At 44.2% G+C, this 17,356-nt stretch overlaps 1 protein-coding gene across 1 annotated transcript in view; it reads right to left on the reverse strand.

Moving 5' to 3' along the window:
- The window catches only part of LOC133461457 (solute carrier family 45 member 4), a 71,115-nt gene that overhangs the window by 39,496 nt on the left and 14,263 nt on the right, over window positions 1–17,356 (reverse strand). The window contains exon 3 of the mRNA XM_061742378.1: window positions 11,580–12,815. Within this exon, the coding sequence (XP_061598362.1) occupies window positions 11,580–11,892 (313 nt within the window). The 5' untranslated portion in view covers window positions 11,893–12,815. The remainder of the gene's footprint in view (window positions 1–11,579; window positions 12,816–17,356) is intronic.

The raw sequence follows: 17,356 nt of genomic DNA on the forward strand, positions 1-17,356 counted from the left end.
TAGTGTGGCAGAAGCAAGGAATACCCAAGGCTTGGCGAAGGGCTGGTGGCGTGCTAATACCAAAAGAAAAGGATGCATCAGACATCAGCCAATTCCGGCCAATCTGCCTTCTCAACGTCGAGGGGAAAATCTTTTTTAGCATAGTAGCACAGAGGCTGTCCACCTACCTGGAAAGAAACAAGTACATCGATACATCTGTACAGAAAGCTGGAATTCCAGGATTCTCTGGTTGCTTGGAGCATACAAGCATGATCTGGCATCAGATCCAAGCAGCCAAGAAGGACAAGCGAGACCTACATGTGATCTTCCTCGACCTGGCCAATGCATTTGGCTCAGTTCCCCATGAACTTCTCTGGGAATCTTTCAGCTTCTTCCATGTACCAGAACTCATCACCACACTGGTCAAGAACTACTTCCAAGACCTGCAACTGTGCTTCACAACAGCCGACTTCACTACAACATGGCAGCGCTTGGAAGTAGGGATCATGGCAGGCTGCACAGTCTCACCCTTGGTTTTCACAATGGCCATGGAAGTCATCATGAGGGCCTCAAAGTGGGTGGTAGGCGGTGAACGAACCAGGGCTGGGCTCCGTCTTCCACCTATCAGGGCTTACATGGATGACATGACAACATTGACCACTACTGCAGCATGCACCAAGCGTCTACTTGGAAAGCTTCAGGAGAACATCAAGTGGGCCCGAATGAAAATAAAACCAACCAAATCTCGAAGCATCTCCATAGTCAAGGGGGTGCTTAGAGACACAAGGTTCTACATTGATGAAGACCCAATACCAACAGTGTCTGAACAGCCTGTCAAAAGCCTGGGCAGGTGGTACAACGCAAGTCTCAAGGACAAAGAGCAGGTGCAACAACTAAGGCAAGAGATCGCTAATGGCCTGGAGAACATCAACAAGACTCTTTTGCCCGGGAAACTGAAGCTCTGGTGCCTACAGTTTGGACTCCTCCCCCGAACAATGTGGCCACTCACCATGTATGAAGTCCCAATAACAACTGTGGAGAAGATGGAGCGAACCATCACTTCATATGCAAAAAAGTGGCTTGGCGTCCCACGATGTCTCAGTAACATCGGCCTCTATGGCAAAGGGATCCTGGAGCTACCTCTCACTAGTCTAACTGAGGAATACAAGTGTTCTAAAGTGAGACTCCAGATGACACTGAAGGACTCCAGAGACAAGACCATCAGTACTTCTGCACCGCCCCTAGCAACTGGACGGAAGTGGACACCATCCGATGCAGTGCAGCAAGTTACATCAGCCCTGAGGCACAAAGACATTGTGGGACAAGTCCAGCAAGGGAGAGGAGGCTTAGGCCTGACCACAAGAGGACCAACCTGGAAAAAGGCTACAACATCAGAGCAGAGGGCACTGGTGGTCGAGGAGGTGCGTCGACAGGAGGAGGTCTTGAGGAGTGCGAAGGCTGTCTCTCTTGCCAAACAGGGTCAATGGATGCAGTGGGAAGGTGTGGAGAGGAGAAAGATCAGCTGGAGGGACCTCTGGGAAATGGAAGCAAATAAGATCAGCTTTATCATCAGAGCAACCTATGACGTGCTCCCATCACCAAAGAACCTCCATCAATGGTACGGCGAGGATCCAACCTGCGCCCTCTGCCCAACTCCAGCCACCCTCAGACACATCATGACAGGCTGCAAGACTAGCCTCACGCAAGGGAGATACACCTGGCGGCACAATCAGGTCCTCAAAAGCCTGGCATCAGCCCTGGAGAGCATGCGGAGTGTGACCAACGCCTTGCCACCAAGAGCAACCAATCCCCCGAAGACAACAAGGTTTGTCCGAGAGGGACAGAAAACACCCAAACATCCTTCCACCAAGCCAGAAGCAGGACACCTACACATGGCCCGCGACTGGAAGATGCTGGCAGACATCGGCAAAAAACTAATCTTCCCACCTGAGATTGCCGCCACCAACCTCAGACCAGACCTGGTGCTCTGGTCCCCTTCACTGAAGACTGCGTACATCATAGAGCTCACAGTCCCGTGGGAGAACTCTGTTGAGGAGGCCTATGAGCGTAAGATGCTGCGCTACTCAGAGCTAGCAGCAGATGCGAGGCAGCGTGGCTGGAAAACCAAAGTCTATCCAGTTGAAGTGGGATGCAGAGGATTTGTGGCATCGTCTACCATCAGACTGTTGAAGGAACTCGGAAGCCACGGCCAGGCTCTTCGGAGGACCATCAGAGCAGTCTCAGAGGCGGCTGAAAGAAGCAGCCAGTGGATTTGGCTCAAGCGGAAGGACTCGTGCTGGGCCCCAACATCAGATTAACAGGATGGATTTCGGTGGCGGCTGAGCATGGGACACAAGCTGAGGACTGATCATCCTGCGGCGGGCCACCCTTGTGGAGGGTGTATAGTGTTGGAAGGCCGAAACACCCAATGATGCAAGGGCATACACTACTGAAGATGTGTCTCTTGCCCGGCTGTCCTGAAATTCTACCCTGGCCAAGACTCACCTCCCACACAACTTGGAGAACCCTGACCTGTTGACTACATACCACTCCCAACAACATGGCATATCTTTCATGAGTGCTCACCACCGATTGGCACAAGGGACAATTTAACATCTCGTCCAGTGTTTTTTGATTCTGATTTTCTGGACACGTCCAGTGACTGCTGTGAAAGGACAGCTGACAACATGGGAAAGACCGTGTGGCAGCTTGGAGAGACAGCTGACGGGAGGGAACAGACCCCACTGGGGCTGCCATGGGCTAGCTACCCATGGCAGCAGTCCCCAACACTGACTCAGGTAGTTGGAGACACCCGCTAAATGCTACAGAAAGTCTACAAAGGAACATACCCCTAGAGCCTGCGAGAGCGGGGGCGCAAGATGGCTCACCGACTGATCACACGGTTGCAGACCCAGGAACGGAAACGACTACCGAGAAGGAGAGCACAGCACGCGAGATATCCACGACAGCAGCAAAATGCAAGGTTCAGGTGTGCATCTGTGGTTGGAAGAAAGAAACATCAGCGATGGGCTTGAGGATCCACCAAGGGAGGAAGAGGTGTTTGAGAGAGCAGAGACAGGGGCCTCGCATTGACAAGTACTTTTTACGAAGCAACAAGTCAAATCAGTCGAGTGAAGCACAGCAACAGGACTCAAACCAAAGTTTGCAGAGCATCAGCACCCCTGTCACTGAAGAGGGTGAAACAAACACAGAAACGCCGGTGGAGGAGCCCACACAACCACAGAGACCTCCAATGGAGAGAAAGATCAAAGGGCACAAACCTTGTGTGAAGTGGCCCAAAGCTGTCGACAAAAAAGAGTGGGAAACAATCAACAGTGACCTGACACAAATCTTGGAGCAACAAACGGGCACAGCAGAGGGAAAGCTTGAAAGGATGGGTGACATAATCTACAACTATGGAGAAGAACGTTTTGGAGTGAGCAAAGGAAGAAGTGGAAAGAAACTACCAACACCAGCCAAGTCCAGGAGGCAGCAGGAGATCGAGAGACTAATCAGAGAGAGGAGGCAGCTGAAAAAGCAATGGAAAAAAGCCTCCGACACTGAGAGGGAAGGTCTCGTGCTACTCCAAGCAGACATCAAGAGTCGGCTGGCAACTTTGCGAAGAGCAGAGAACTTGAGGAAACTTCGCAAGAAGAAAGAACATACTAGAACACGCTTCTACAAAGATCCCTTCAAGTTTGTCAAAGATCTCTTTGCAAAGGAAAAAAGCGGAACCTTGAAAACATCAAAGCAGGAACTGGAGGATCACCTGGAAAAGGTTCACCATGACTCAAAAAGGCATGAGCGGATAACAATCCCGCCTGACATCCCGCCAATTCATCCACCTGTATCCAACCTGGACACTAGCCCTCCAAAATGGAAAGAAGTGGAGAACACAGTCCGGCGAGCAAGAGCAGCATCGGCTCCGGGACCTAACGGAGTACCATATAAGCTCTATAAAAACGCACCGGATGTGCTACGCTTTCTGTGGAGACTCATGAGGGTAGTGTGGCAGAAGCAAGGAATACCCAAGGCTTGGCGAAGGGCTGGTGGCGTGCTAATACCAAAAGAAAAGGATGCATCAGACATCAGCCAATTCCGGCCAATCTGCCTTCTCAACGTCGAGGGGAAAATCTTTTTTAGCATAGTAGCACAGAGGCTGTCCACCTACCTGGAAAGAAACAAGTACATCGATACATCTGTACAGAAAGCTGAAATTCCAGGATTCTCTGGTTGCTTGGAGCATACAAGCATGATCTGGCATCAGATCCAAGCAGCCAAGAAGGACAAGCGAGACCTACATGTGATCTTCCTCGACCTGGCCAATGCATTTGGCTCAGTTCCCCATGAACTTCTCTGGGAATCTTTCAGCTTCTTCCATGTACCAGAACTCATCACCACACTGGTCAAGAACTACTTCCAAGACCTGCAACTGTGCTTCACAACAGCCGACTTCACTACAACATGGCAGCGCTTGGAAGTAGGGATCATGGCAGGCTGCACAGTCTCACCCTTGGTTTTCACAATGGCCATGGAAGTCATCATGAGGGCCTCAAAGTGGGTGGTAGGCGGTGAACGAACCAGGGCTGGGCTCCGTCTTCCACCTATCAGGGCTTACATGGATGACATGACAACATTGACCACTACTGCAGCATGCACCAAGCGTCTACTTGGAAAGCTTCAGGAGAACATCAAGTGGGCCCGAATGAAAATAAAACCAACCAAATCTCGAAGCATCTCCATAGTCAAGGGGGTGCTTAGAGACACAAGGTTCTACATTGATGAAGACCCAATACCAACAGTGTCTGAACAGCCTGTCAAAAGCCTGGGCAGGTGGTACAACGCAAGTCTCAAGGACAAAGAGCAGGTGCAACAACTAAGGCAAGAGATCGCTAATGGCCTGGAGAACATCAACAAGACTCTTTTGCCCGGGAAACTGAAGCTCTGGTGCCTACAGTTTGGACTCCTCCCCCGAACAATGTGGCCACTCACCATGTATGAAGTCCCAATAACAACTGTGGAGAAGATGGAGCGAACCATCACTTCATATGCAAAAAAGTGGCTTGGCGTCCCACGATGTCTCAGTAACATCGGCCTCTATGGCAAAGGGATCCTGGAGCTACCTCTCACTAGTCTAACTGAGGAATACAAGTGTTCTAAAGTGAGACTCCAGATGACACTGAAGGACTCCAGAGACAAGACCATCAGTACTTCTGCACCGCCCCTAGCAACTGGACGGAAGTGGACACCATCCGATGCAGTGCAGCAAGTTACATCAGCCCTGAGGCACAAAGACATTGTGGGACAAGTCCAGCAAGGGAGAGGAGGCTTAGGCCTGACCACAAGAGGACCAACCTGGAAAAAGGCTACAACATCAGAGCAGAGGGCACTGGTGGTCGAGGAGGTGCGTCGACAGGAGGAGGTCTTGAGGAGTGCGAAGGCTGTCTCTCTTGCCAAACAGGGTCAATGGATGCAGTGGGAAGGTGTGGAGAGGAGAAAGATCAGCTGGAGGGACCTCTGGGAAATGGAAGCAAATAAGATCAGCTTTATCATCAGAGCAACCTATGACGTGCTCCCATCACCAAAGAACCTCCATCAATGGTACGGCGAGGATCCAACCTGCGCCCTCTGCCCAACTCCAGCCACCCTCAGACACATCATGACAGGCTGCAAGACTAGCCTCACGCAAGGGAGATACACCTGGCGGCACAATCAGGTCCTCAAAAGCCTGGCATCAGCCCTGGAGAGCATGCGGAGTGTGACCAACGCCTTGCCACCAAGAGCAACCAATCCCCCGAAGACAACAAGGTTTGTCCGAGAGGGACAGAAAACACCCAAACATCCTTCCACCAAGCCAGAAGCAGGACACCTACACATGGCCCGCGACTGGAAGATGCTGGCAGACATCGGCAAAAAACTAATCTTCCCACCTGAGATTGCCGCCACCAACCTCAGACCAGACCTGGTGCTCTGGTCCCCTTCACTGAAGACTGCGTACATCATAGAGCTCACAGTCCCGTGGGAGAACTCTGTTGAGGAGGCCTATGAGCGTAAGATGCTGCGCTACTCAGAGCTAGCAGCAGATGCGAGGCAGCGTGGCTGGAAAACCAAAGTCTATCCAGTTGAAGTGGGATGCAGAGGATTTGTGGCATCGTCTACCATCAGACTGTTGAAGGAACTCGGAAGCCACGGCCAGGCTCTTCGGAGGACCATCAGAGCAGTCTCAGAGGCGGCTGAAAGAAGCAGCCAGTGGATTTGGCTCAAGCGGAAGGACTCGTGCTGGGCCCCAACATCAGATTAACAGGATGGATTTCGGTGGCGGCTGAGCATGGGACACAAGCTGAGGACTGATCATCCTGCGGCGGGCCACCCTTGTGGAGGGTGTATAGTGTTGGAAGGCCGAAACACCCAATGATGCAAGGGCATACACTACTGAAGATGTGTCTCTTGCCCGGCTGTCCTGAAATTCTACCCTGGCCAAGACTCACCTCCCACACAACTTGGAGAACCCTGACCTGTTGACTACATACCACTCCCAACAACATGGCATATCTTTCATGAGTGCTCACCACTGATTGGCACAAGGGACAATTTAACATCTCGTCCAGTGTTTTTTGATTCTTATTTCTAGTTAAAATGTCTCATTTTTAGTCAAAAAATCTCATTACACTTAAAACAAGAGTCATTACAAGATTTATATTCTCATTACAAGCAAAAAAAATCTTGTCCCACTGGCAGATTTTTCTACTTATTTTAAGTAAACATGTACTTGAAACAGGTGGAAATTGTCAAATAACAAGTTATTTTTCTGGTAATGACTCTTGTTTTAAGTTTAATGAGATTTTCTTGACTAAAAATTAGACATTTTAACTAGAAATAAGACAATTATTCTTGTTAAGATTTTGAGTTTTTGCAGGGCAAACTTATATGCAGCAAAGAAGATACAATAATTTGACTGCATGCTTCCTCTTCTGCACCAAACATCAATAAGAGAGTTGGGGAGCATAGCAAGTCATAAAAAAAGAAGTAAAAGGCAAGCAATAATCTCATTAACAATTCAGAGATGACCAAAACTGGCTTCAAGTTAATTTTGCTCTACATCTGCATAATGTGTAAACAGGCTGCTGTTTGCTGACACGTCTGAGATGTCATCATTGTACAGTGTTAATATTCTGTTTTCACAGCTCATGAGTTTTGAAAACATTGCTTTTTTTACCACGAACATGCTGCAGATTGGTCTGTCTGGGTAAGACCACTTTCTTGTAACATTTCAAGCACAGTCCAGTCAATTTATCCATGTTATAATGTATCACAAAATCATGTGTATACTGTAGTGCCCTTCTCACTGCAGTAACAATGTATCACTTACAAGCTACAAGTAAGAAACATTGCAGTTAGGAGATTTAAATATGGTCAAGATGATGAAGTACCGTAACTGAAGTCAACACATTTGTTGGAGATTGACACATCAATGTTTCTAAGGTGTAAATGTTGATCGTGTTGTACATTTCAACAGTATATACACAGGACTGTCTCAGAAAATTAGAATATTGTGATAAAGTCCTTTATTTTCTGTAATGCAAAAATGTCTGGATTCATTACAAATCAACTGAAATATTGCAAGGCTTTTATTATTTTAATATTGCTGATCATGGCTTACAGCTTAAGAAAACTCAAATATCCTATCTAAAAAATATTAAAACAATAAAAGGCTTTCAATATTTCAGTTGATTTGTAATGAATCCAGAATGTATGACATTTTTGTTTTTGTAATTGCATTAAAGAAAATCACAATATTCTAATTTTTTGACACAGTCCTGTGTGTGTATGTATATATATATATATATATATATATATATATATATATATATATATATATATACACACACACACACATACATACATACACATATATACACACACACACACACACACACATACGTGTGTGTGTATGTGCGTGTGTGTGTGTGTGTGTGTGTGTGTGTGTGTGTGTGTGTGTGTGTGTGTGTGTGTGTGTGTGTGTGTACAAATATACACACACAAACAAACACAGCAGCCAGCTAGTAAGAGCTAAAATAGATTGTTGGCCTGCGCTCTAGATGAAGTAACGAGATGGTAAAAGGGTCAACTTGACAGGACAAAAACAGATTTAATGGATTACGTCTCTCCTCAGTGATGAAATCGAGCCATTAACCAAAACCACAGCTCTGTGTTCCCGGGGTTTTTTTTTTAGTGGACTAATCTGTATCATTTGTACCTCACTGCTATTTTAAAATGTACCAAGAGTGACACATCCTGATATTATTTGAAAAAAAAAAAAAAAAAAAATAGACTAGGTCATCTAAATCGGGGTTAAAATGAGCGCGAAAAAAAGAAACATGCAGCACCTCTTTGGTCTGACACCACCACATCAGACTCAACTGAAACAGTTGAAGTATTTGACCTAAAAAAGTATATACCGGTTTCCTCACCAATAACTCGCATACTGAACGGAGTTTAGTGGACTTAAAGCATATTACTCTTCTCCATTAAGCTTATATCCTTTTGAATTCCAACATGTAGCACATCTCAACAACTGCACTGCAAAAACTCAAAATCTTAACAAGAATATTTGTCTTATTTCTAGTTAAAATGTCTAATTTTTAGTCAAAGAAAATCTCATTACACTTAAAACAAGACTCATCACTGGAAAAAACAACAATTTTCACCTGTTTCAAGTAGATTTTCACTTAAAATAAGTAGAAAAATCTGCCAGTGGAACAAGATTTTTTTGCTTGTAATGAGAAGATAAATCTTGTTCCACTGGCAGATTTTTCTACTTATTTCAAGTGAAAATTTACTTGAAACAGGTGAAAATTGTCAAATAACAAGTTATTTATCTGGTGATGACTCTTGTTTTAAGTGTAATGAGATTTTTTGACTAAAAATTAGACATTTTAACTAGAAATAAGACAAATATTCCTGGTAAGATTTTGAGTTTTTGCAGTGTGTCCTTCAGACAGAAGAAGAGCTGGGAGAGTTTCAGAGTCTTGGTACCCGTCGTTCAGACTGGTTGAGCTGCCAGAGGTCACAGTGGCCACAGGGATATCTTCCCTTAAATGTCGCAGTGGTTATGCAACAAAGGACATCAGACAAGGACACTGAGAGACAACGGTACTTTTCAAGAGAAATTGCTGCAAGAGAGAGCAGCATGAGAAATTACTTTTAATGATGAATAATATTATGGCTTGTTTAGGATTTTATCTTCCTCATTCCTACTCATTTGCCTCCCCTTATCCCCTCTGTCCTAATTCTCTCTAACACCTCCTCCATCTGAAAACCCTTCTGCCCTCCACACAGAAATTGCATTTTTAGACTGTTTATAGATTGTCAGACATGTCAAAGATGACACTTGGTACAAATGAAAGCATGACCACTACAGATGAAGGTAATTCCCACGGTGTAAGTATGTCTATGTGTGGGTGAGCTGTGAGTCATAGGACAAGCCGGATAATCTCCCGGTGCAAGTTCATCCAAACAGGGTGAACTTGAACTGGTGGCTGGACATTACCAAGATCACTTTCTAAACTGGTAAATAAATAATGTTTGGCAAACCCGTTTCTTCAGAAATGGTGGCTAACAAATATTTTACTGGGCCCTCATCAAATCATGGAATCATTTTTCAAAATATTTAAAAACTAGCCTATTTGTGGAAAACAATATGTAATATTTGAGTTGCATAAAAGATTTTTATTTGTTTTCTTCCTACTCGTCCTTGAAATAGTGGTCAAGAAACCCCACACACCCCTGACATAATGATGCTGTGGTCACTGATCAAAATCTGATGTTGTCATTTGATTTGACGTTCAGCACGCTCAAAGTGTCTTGTCAGCACAAGTCCGGTGCTTCGGAAAGAAAAGGAAAGGAAAGAAAAGAAAAGAAAAGAAAAGAAAAGAAAAGAAAATAGAGGCCTTCGAGATTTCCTAAACAAATATTTAAAAAAAGATGGGGATAGTGAAGCTGGAACCAGTAAAGTCAACGTAGAGCAAGAAGAAACACCGCAGCTGACATTTACCAGCTTTGTAACATAACCTGACTGGTCAGCTCTAAAATTAACATCCATTAGTTTTTATAATAGACTGACACAACATATTATACATTACGACAGAAACACTCGAGTTTGGTAGTGCCGTCAAAGACGATGAGACAGATATAGGGGACAGATCCAGCGGCGTGGACCGTGGCCAACCAAGTGATCTATCCAACGCCCTGCGTTTCATTTCATTTCCCATAATGATTTAGCAAAAGAAAAGAGCTACATTAAGTTGAATATTACTTCTGTGTAACATGCATGCATCAGATACCGTGAGTTCACGTCACACGTGCATCGCTTTTAGGAACAAACTAATGGTGCTAAATAGTTTTTTTTTAAAGAAATGCATTTACAAACTCAACTAGTCAAGCATCCCTTTTCGGAAGTGATGAGACTGCGGAAGTGGGAATAACAACAGCCATGGCATGACAACAACACAGCAGCAGAAGAAGGCGTCAATATTTTTGCATGTTGTTGTCCTCCTTCTACAGTTGCTTGAAATCTGCTGAGTTTGTTTACTAATTGTTCCAACTAACTGGAAGAAAGCCAACATGAAAGGGCGTGTAACGCCACGTAGCGTCACGCAGTCAAACGCACCTCACTCAATAATTCAATTGTTGCTGTCATTTACCACATAACAAATATAGACATCCTTGTTTATCATCTGGATATTAGCATTAGTTTGCAACTTAATCCAAAGGAGAATGGTTTGGATTTAAGAAATGGAATAAAATAAACTCAAGATGTTTATTTTCTATAGAGGTGAAATGTATAGATGTCCGAGCTCTGGCCCCTGTGGAACTGATGCTCAACAGCCATTGGCTTATCTGTGTTTGAGGGGGCGGGTCTTACTGATAAGCCCGTTGTTTGAATGTTGTTTGAACACTTTGCAACACATTTTGGCAAAATGAGTTCTTGCCAGTGGTATATCAGCCAGTTCTGACAACAGCCCACGTGATCAACATAGAGTACAGGGTGCAGCAAGTTTCCATGACTATACATGACCTCTAAAACATCAATGTATGAGTGAAATATAGTAATAAAACTATGTAAAAAGTCACCACAGTGGAGATCTAATGACAATTATGGTTTTATACAAACATTTGTTTAAACTAACACTGATATACCAGCATGTTGTAATATATGTTGTATATTTTGTATAGTAATCTAATATAACTGTAATAACTGTAAATAACTGTTGGAGAATGTGGTCACTCGATCCGATCTGCATGATGCTCAAGATGCTAGACACGTCACGCGTGAGAACGTGCGAGACTTTTCGTTACAAAATATTTATTGATCAATTTTAAATCTACCTTATAGGCTGTTATTACTAAATGTTATGCGAGAAAAAAACTAATTCCATGACTTTTTTCAAAACTTTTGGGGTGAACTTGTGTTTTTATCTCCTGTTTTGCCACTGAACAAATGTATCATACTTAACATACCCAGAACAACATGAGATCCTGTAAAGAGCCTAACGTGGGCTCTTTCTTGTAAGATCATACAGTATGTTGTCAGGACTCACCTATTTGCAGCAGCACAGGCGTCACCAGCGCCGTCTCCATGGCGTAGCAGAACTCCCGGCCAAACATCACGGCGCCGTGCATCACCCATTTCTTTAAAGGGATCCCCTCCACCGATCCTTCGCTTGCTGACTCTTCTCCTCCACTTTTACCCCCTCCCCCTCCAGCCCCCAATCCATCCGCCTCGCCGCCCGTTCCACCCGTGTCCTCCTCGGGGCCTGATGCCGATGACTTTCCGGCTTTAACCCCACCGGCCAGAGACCCGACCTGCACAGCATCAGCCTCTGTGTTCTGGGGAGGCATGGTGGAGGGCATGCAGGCAACAGGGAAAGAAGCACACGCAATCCTAACGCACAAAGCCAGAAAAAATAATTCTCTGCTTCCAAAATCTAGTAATCTCTCACTTGTACTACTTTACAACTAGTAGTGACTTCCTTGAAGTAACTTCATCAAAATCATTACAGGCTACAATCTGCAATCAGTAGATTTCACTGGCTGGCTCTTTAGGTAATATACCAGATATTTAGATATGATGGATCCTTACTTACAGTAAGATTAAAAGCTGAAAGGGTCTTTCAGTATTCGAGGTAATGCAATTAAAACTTCCTGCTAAAGGCAATTAACGCTAAATAAAAATGTAATCTCCAAATCTTCTAAAGTTGTGAAGACAAAAAACCAAATCACCTATCAGATCTCCTCTAAACAAGTTAAAAGAAAAATTTAATCCTCTTTTTTTTCTATCCACAGTAGGAAACCAGTTTTCCCAGGGCTTGTAGAGAATTAAAAAAAAAATTAAAAGGAAGCCGTTTAAATTTCACAGAAGCAGTACATTCCAAGAGTGACTTTGTATAGTTGTGTGTTTATGTTGTGGTGTGTGAGATCTTGCCGAGAAAACTGTCAAGATTTATTTGGTTTGTTGGTTTTGCTGAGTGTGGCTGTGCGTTTGTGTGTGTGTGTATGTGCGTGTGTGGGTGTGGAGAGGGTGTTTATGGCTTTTTTGTCATTGAGGTTTCCCTCTCTTTGTTTCTTTCTACTGTCTATTACAAGCGGTAAAATTCCATATAGAAGACCACTCGGTGAGTTCCAGAGTCATTTTTTGTATGGAGGGCTGGATGGAGGGCTGGATGACGGTGTGGGGGGCGAGCGAGACGCTGCAGCAGGCGGGGGGAGGAGGAGGAGGGCAGGTGGCAATGGCAGGCGGAGCTCCTCTGAAAATCCCCATCGATTGGCTGATCAATCTGGACAAAAACGCCGGCACATCACCAGGAGACAGCAGGAGAGATGGGGAAGAAAGAAAGAGAGAAAAAAAAAATACAGTCAGTTCAGTTTGTCTGTTTTTTTTTGTTTTTTTTTTTATACAGACATAACCATGTTGCAAAATGTTAGCAACACAGGGAGCCGTGAATTGGTGTTTGTTTGAATTCAAATACAAAAGAAATGAAAGAAAAGAAAACAACAAATGAACATAAAGTTAATGCTAACACTGCATTAGACCAGAATATATAAACAAAAAAAAGAAACAAGGTGTGTATCAACTGACATAAGAAAACTAAGAAAATACTTGGGATTTTATAAAAGGCATATTTTTTATAAAAAATATTTTTGTTTTCTTCATCCTTTATTTCTATCTGTGCAAGAAAAAGAATTGCAAGGCTGCAAACAAATGCTGGTTCTAGTTTCTCCAATTTTGAGATATTTGGTGGATGTTTTCGTTTCGTCAAAAGCAGCCATGCTTAAACTTAAACTTTATTTATTTATATTGCACTTTTCATACAGCTGGAGTGCAACACAAAGTGCTTTACATTAATACGTAAAAAGAAACAATCTCCCTTGACCCCCCCCCACTCCCCGTACCCTCATTCATACGACATACACACACACACACACACACACACACACACACACACACACACACACACACACACAGCATACTATACAGATGCAGACCCACCCGGCACCCCCACCCTTGTGATAAAAATGGAGTAAGGCCGAGCACCGATAGACCAGGTGAGGAAACACCGTCCTATGGGAGCCATTCACACCGAGAGCTGTCCAAGCCCATGACTACAGGGGACACCGCCGCAGAGACCCCCCCACCCAGACAGAGAGAGGCCCACACCACGGCTATAAAGCCCTGGAGCAGGACCCCCAACTATCCAGGCCTGAAGCAGGACCCCCAACTATCCAGGCCAGGACTGCAGGACCCCCAACCATCCAGGCCTGAAGCAGGACCCCCAACTATCCAGGCCTGAAGCAGGACCCCCAACTATCCAGGCCAGGACAGCCCCCCGTAGGCAGACCATGCTCTTCAAGAACACCGTAGTTATATTCCTTCACCAATTTTCCCCAGAATGTCTTCTTGCTCTTGCTCAAGTACAAAAGTGAGCACTCAACCTTTATTATACTGAGCAAGAGGTGGAAATTGAATGAATTATTGAACATTTGAATATATACCAAAATTACCACCATAAGGATAAAGGAGCTACCAACCTGCAAATACTTGAATTTGAGAGTATAACTTTCAGTAGAGTATTCTTCAGTAGTTTGAAACCTAATATCCTGATACCACCAGTAAGACACACACATGCATGTGTTCTCTCCTATGAAAAGAGCTATTTTAACTGGTGTAATTGGTCTGTGCGCATGATTCCTCTTCACAGACACTCGGACCGTCCTTGAAACTGGACGGATGAAAGACTCCAATGTGTTGGTGAGTTGAAAGGTTTTCAGATCAAGCTACTGTTTTAAATAGAGGGCTTGTGTGTTTAGTGAGGATACATGAGAGATATGATTTAAAAAAAAGAAAAAGCTCTCACCTAATAACATGCCTCACAGAGAAGGAAAAACTAAACAGTCTTTGTAGAAGTTCAACACCAGTTCTGAGTACCGTAATGTGTGTGTGTTTGTGTTTCAACACCCCATAACACTAATTCTTACCACGTGAACAACACACATATATCACTAACAATGCTAAGACTCATCAAGCCTCTTAGGGAGAGACTGGGAAGCAAAGTAAAGTGAGAAATAGGGATTGAGAGTGGTGAGGAAAGGACAAAAGGTTAGAAGGAAGGATGGCTTTTACAGGTGATGAAAGGAGAGGTTAGTCGAGAGAAACCAAGGTTGGTGCGAGACAAAGAAAAAAACTAGACATGGATGAGACCGTGATGGAAAATATTTCTCTGCCTGCTGTTTGTTACTTTCACTGGCTCCTCTCTTCATCTCCCCGCACTATTTTTCAGTGCTCTCACATTTCACCATTAACATTCATGACGTACTGAACATGTTTATTAATATTTTATCAAAAGGTAAAGACACAAGCCCCTCTTCACCTGACCTTCACACGCACACAAACACACACACACACACACGCACACACAACTACTGTTCACATTTATTTATATGTAAACCAAGTTAAAATGTGAGCCAAAGCCTCTGTGCTGAAATGTTATAAAACACTCGATAACAACAACAAGCTCAGATCTGGTTGGACTGGTATGTGAGGGAAACATAAATCGTGGTTAAGCTGGGAATCAAAAGCAGATCCCAGCGGAGTGGAGATGCCAAAATTATTTTATGCTAAGTAGGGCTGAACAATTTTGGAAAATAATCTAATTGTGATTTGTTTTTTCTCAATATTGTGATTTAATATGCAATTTTTTAATACTGCTGATCATTATATACATTAATATGCATTACATATATACATTAATGGTGACATATTGTTGCCTTTTTTCAAAATAATTAGGATATAATAATTAAATTCTGTCTGCTTTGATCAAAAACCACAAAAGAGATATATATTTATACATTAGTTTAGCCATGTCTGGACAACTCTGTTTATTGCGGCTGGTTTTAAAGGGTAGACTTACAGCGTGTCATAACTGCATGCGATGCGACAAAATCAATTCCATTGCTTTATTTTCTATTGGACTGTCCTAACTGGCCGCAGCGACGCAGCGCTCTACAGCACGACGCGCCGTTTTGAGCTGAACATTTGTCGGACGCCCTGCTTCTATTTTCTTTCTGTCGCTCGCAATGAAAGCCGGTTGAAAGCGCTGTAGGAAACGGTCACGGATGAGGAACGGCTGATCCAGTTAGTTGAAATGAGAAGTTATCTCTATGATTCCTCCTCATTCACTACAAAAACCTCAATAAAGTGGCAGCTGCTGGAGGGAGATCGCCAGGGAGCTGGAAGTTTCACAACTTATTATCTAAAGCTTCAGTCTTTTTCATTTACCTTAATCATTAATGTGACAGCCAGTCTCTGCTTAGCGAGAGACTGACCAATGGGAGTCGCGTTCGCTTTGTCTCGTCCGTTGACCTCGCTGAGCTGTGCGGATTCCTGACAATCAGCGTGTCGCGAGGTGGGTAAAAGGAGAGTTTCAGCTGTCAATCAAAATAATGTGGGGGGCCCATAACGGTTTCAGTGTGGACAGAGAGCGTCCAATGTCACGCAGTGCGACGCGATAGTCGGACACTCGCATGCAGTTAGGACACGGTGTTAGTATCTCACCTCCACTCCTCATCTGTGGCGCATGCCTCTTTTGGAATTGGAAGTACAGTTTGCATGTTCTCCCTGTGCTTGTGTGGGTTTTTCTGGGTACTATGTTAGGTCAGGACATGTCAGTTTTCAACTGACCTCATGTGAATGTTTGTGGTCCTGTCATGGTTTAGTAATATCCAGGGTCTGGTTCCCACCGGTTGACAGCTGTGATAGGTCTCTAGCAGACCACGATTTTTATTTTATCACGATCTTAAATTGGAAAAACAAAAACCCTTGTTTTTCTACCTTTTTGGAACAGTACCGTATCCTTCGCGAGATAAAAGGTAACAGCTTCTGTTACTTTCCATCGCTTGCTTGACTTGCCATATGGAGTCTTTGTGAAACGCCTGTGTTAATGTCGTGTGTTCTGCTCTCACGCTGCTCCTGCGTCCGCCCTGCGGTGCCGCCGGGCCCCTCGCTGTCGGGCTCTCAGCAGACTGTTCGGGGTGCTTCCTCTTCAGGTGATTAAACACATTCGTTGGGTTACCACCCGATGTGCAACTGGTTTCTGTGCACACTTTGCAAATTACATTTCCTTGAGTTTGATCACTTGCAGAGAACCCAAACCAATTCCATATAATTGAGGTGGATTTTTTTTTTTTTTGCGACCAACTCTGTTTGGCTTTCAGCCATCGCTCTCCATGCTCTACCGCTACACACACAAACAAGGAGGCAGGTAAGAAAGTGAAGATTGTTTCTTTTTCCATGTATGCCCTTTATATGCTGCAACTATGTTGATCATCTCTTGTAACATGCATGAAGGAATCTGAACTGACAACCTCATCTTGGCTGCATCTGCAATTCTTACAAATAAGTAAATGCCATCTGATAATAGGTGCATGCATATGTAGCACTAGTATCTATTGTTTGCGTATGTATATTTGTGTGTGTGTTTGTTTAAGTGAGTGTGTGTGCGTGAGTTCAGTTTGTATAGAATTATTCTTAAGCTTCTTTGGGATCCAGCATTACAGTCTCATGTGAGAGGGAGGTGAGGGGGAGAAAAGGTGAGGAAGGAAAAAGGGGAAAAGTGAAGAAAGACAGAAAACAAGGTGATGACCAAAGAGGAAATTGTAATATAAAGACGTGCTTTGCAAGAAATGTTATGTTCAGGTAGACAAAGAGAATGAAAAACAAGGGCTGAAAGCTAGAGGACAGCAAGAGCAGAAGGGAAGGAAAGTAGATGCCTGGAAAGTTAAAGGTGACGGTGTATTAAGAGTGTGTCGTCTCCGGTGCCTC

This window comes from Cololabis saira, chromosome 15 (assembly GCF_033807715.1).
Source record: "Cololabis saira isolate AMF1-May2022 chromosome 15, fColSai1.1, whole genome shotgun sequence".
Classification (NCBI taxonomy): Eukaryota; Metazoa; Chordata; class Actinopteri; order Beloniformes; family Belonidae; genus Cololabis; species Cololabis saira.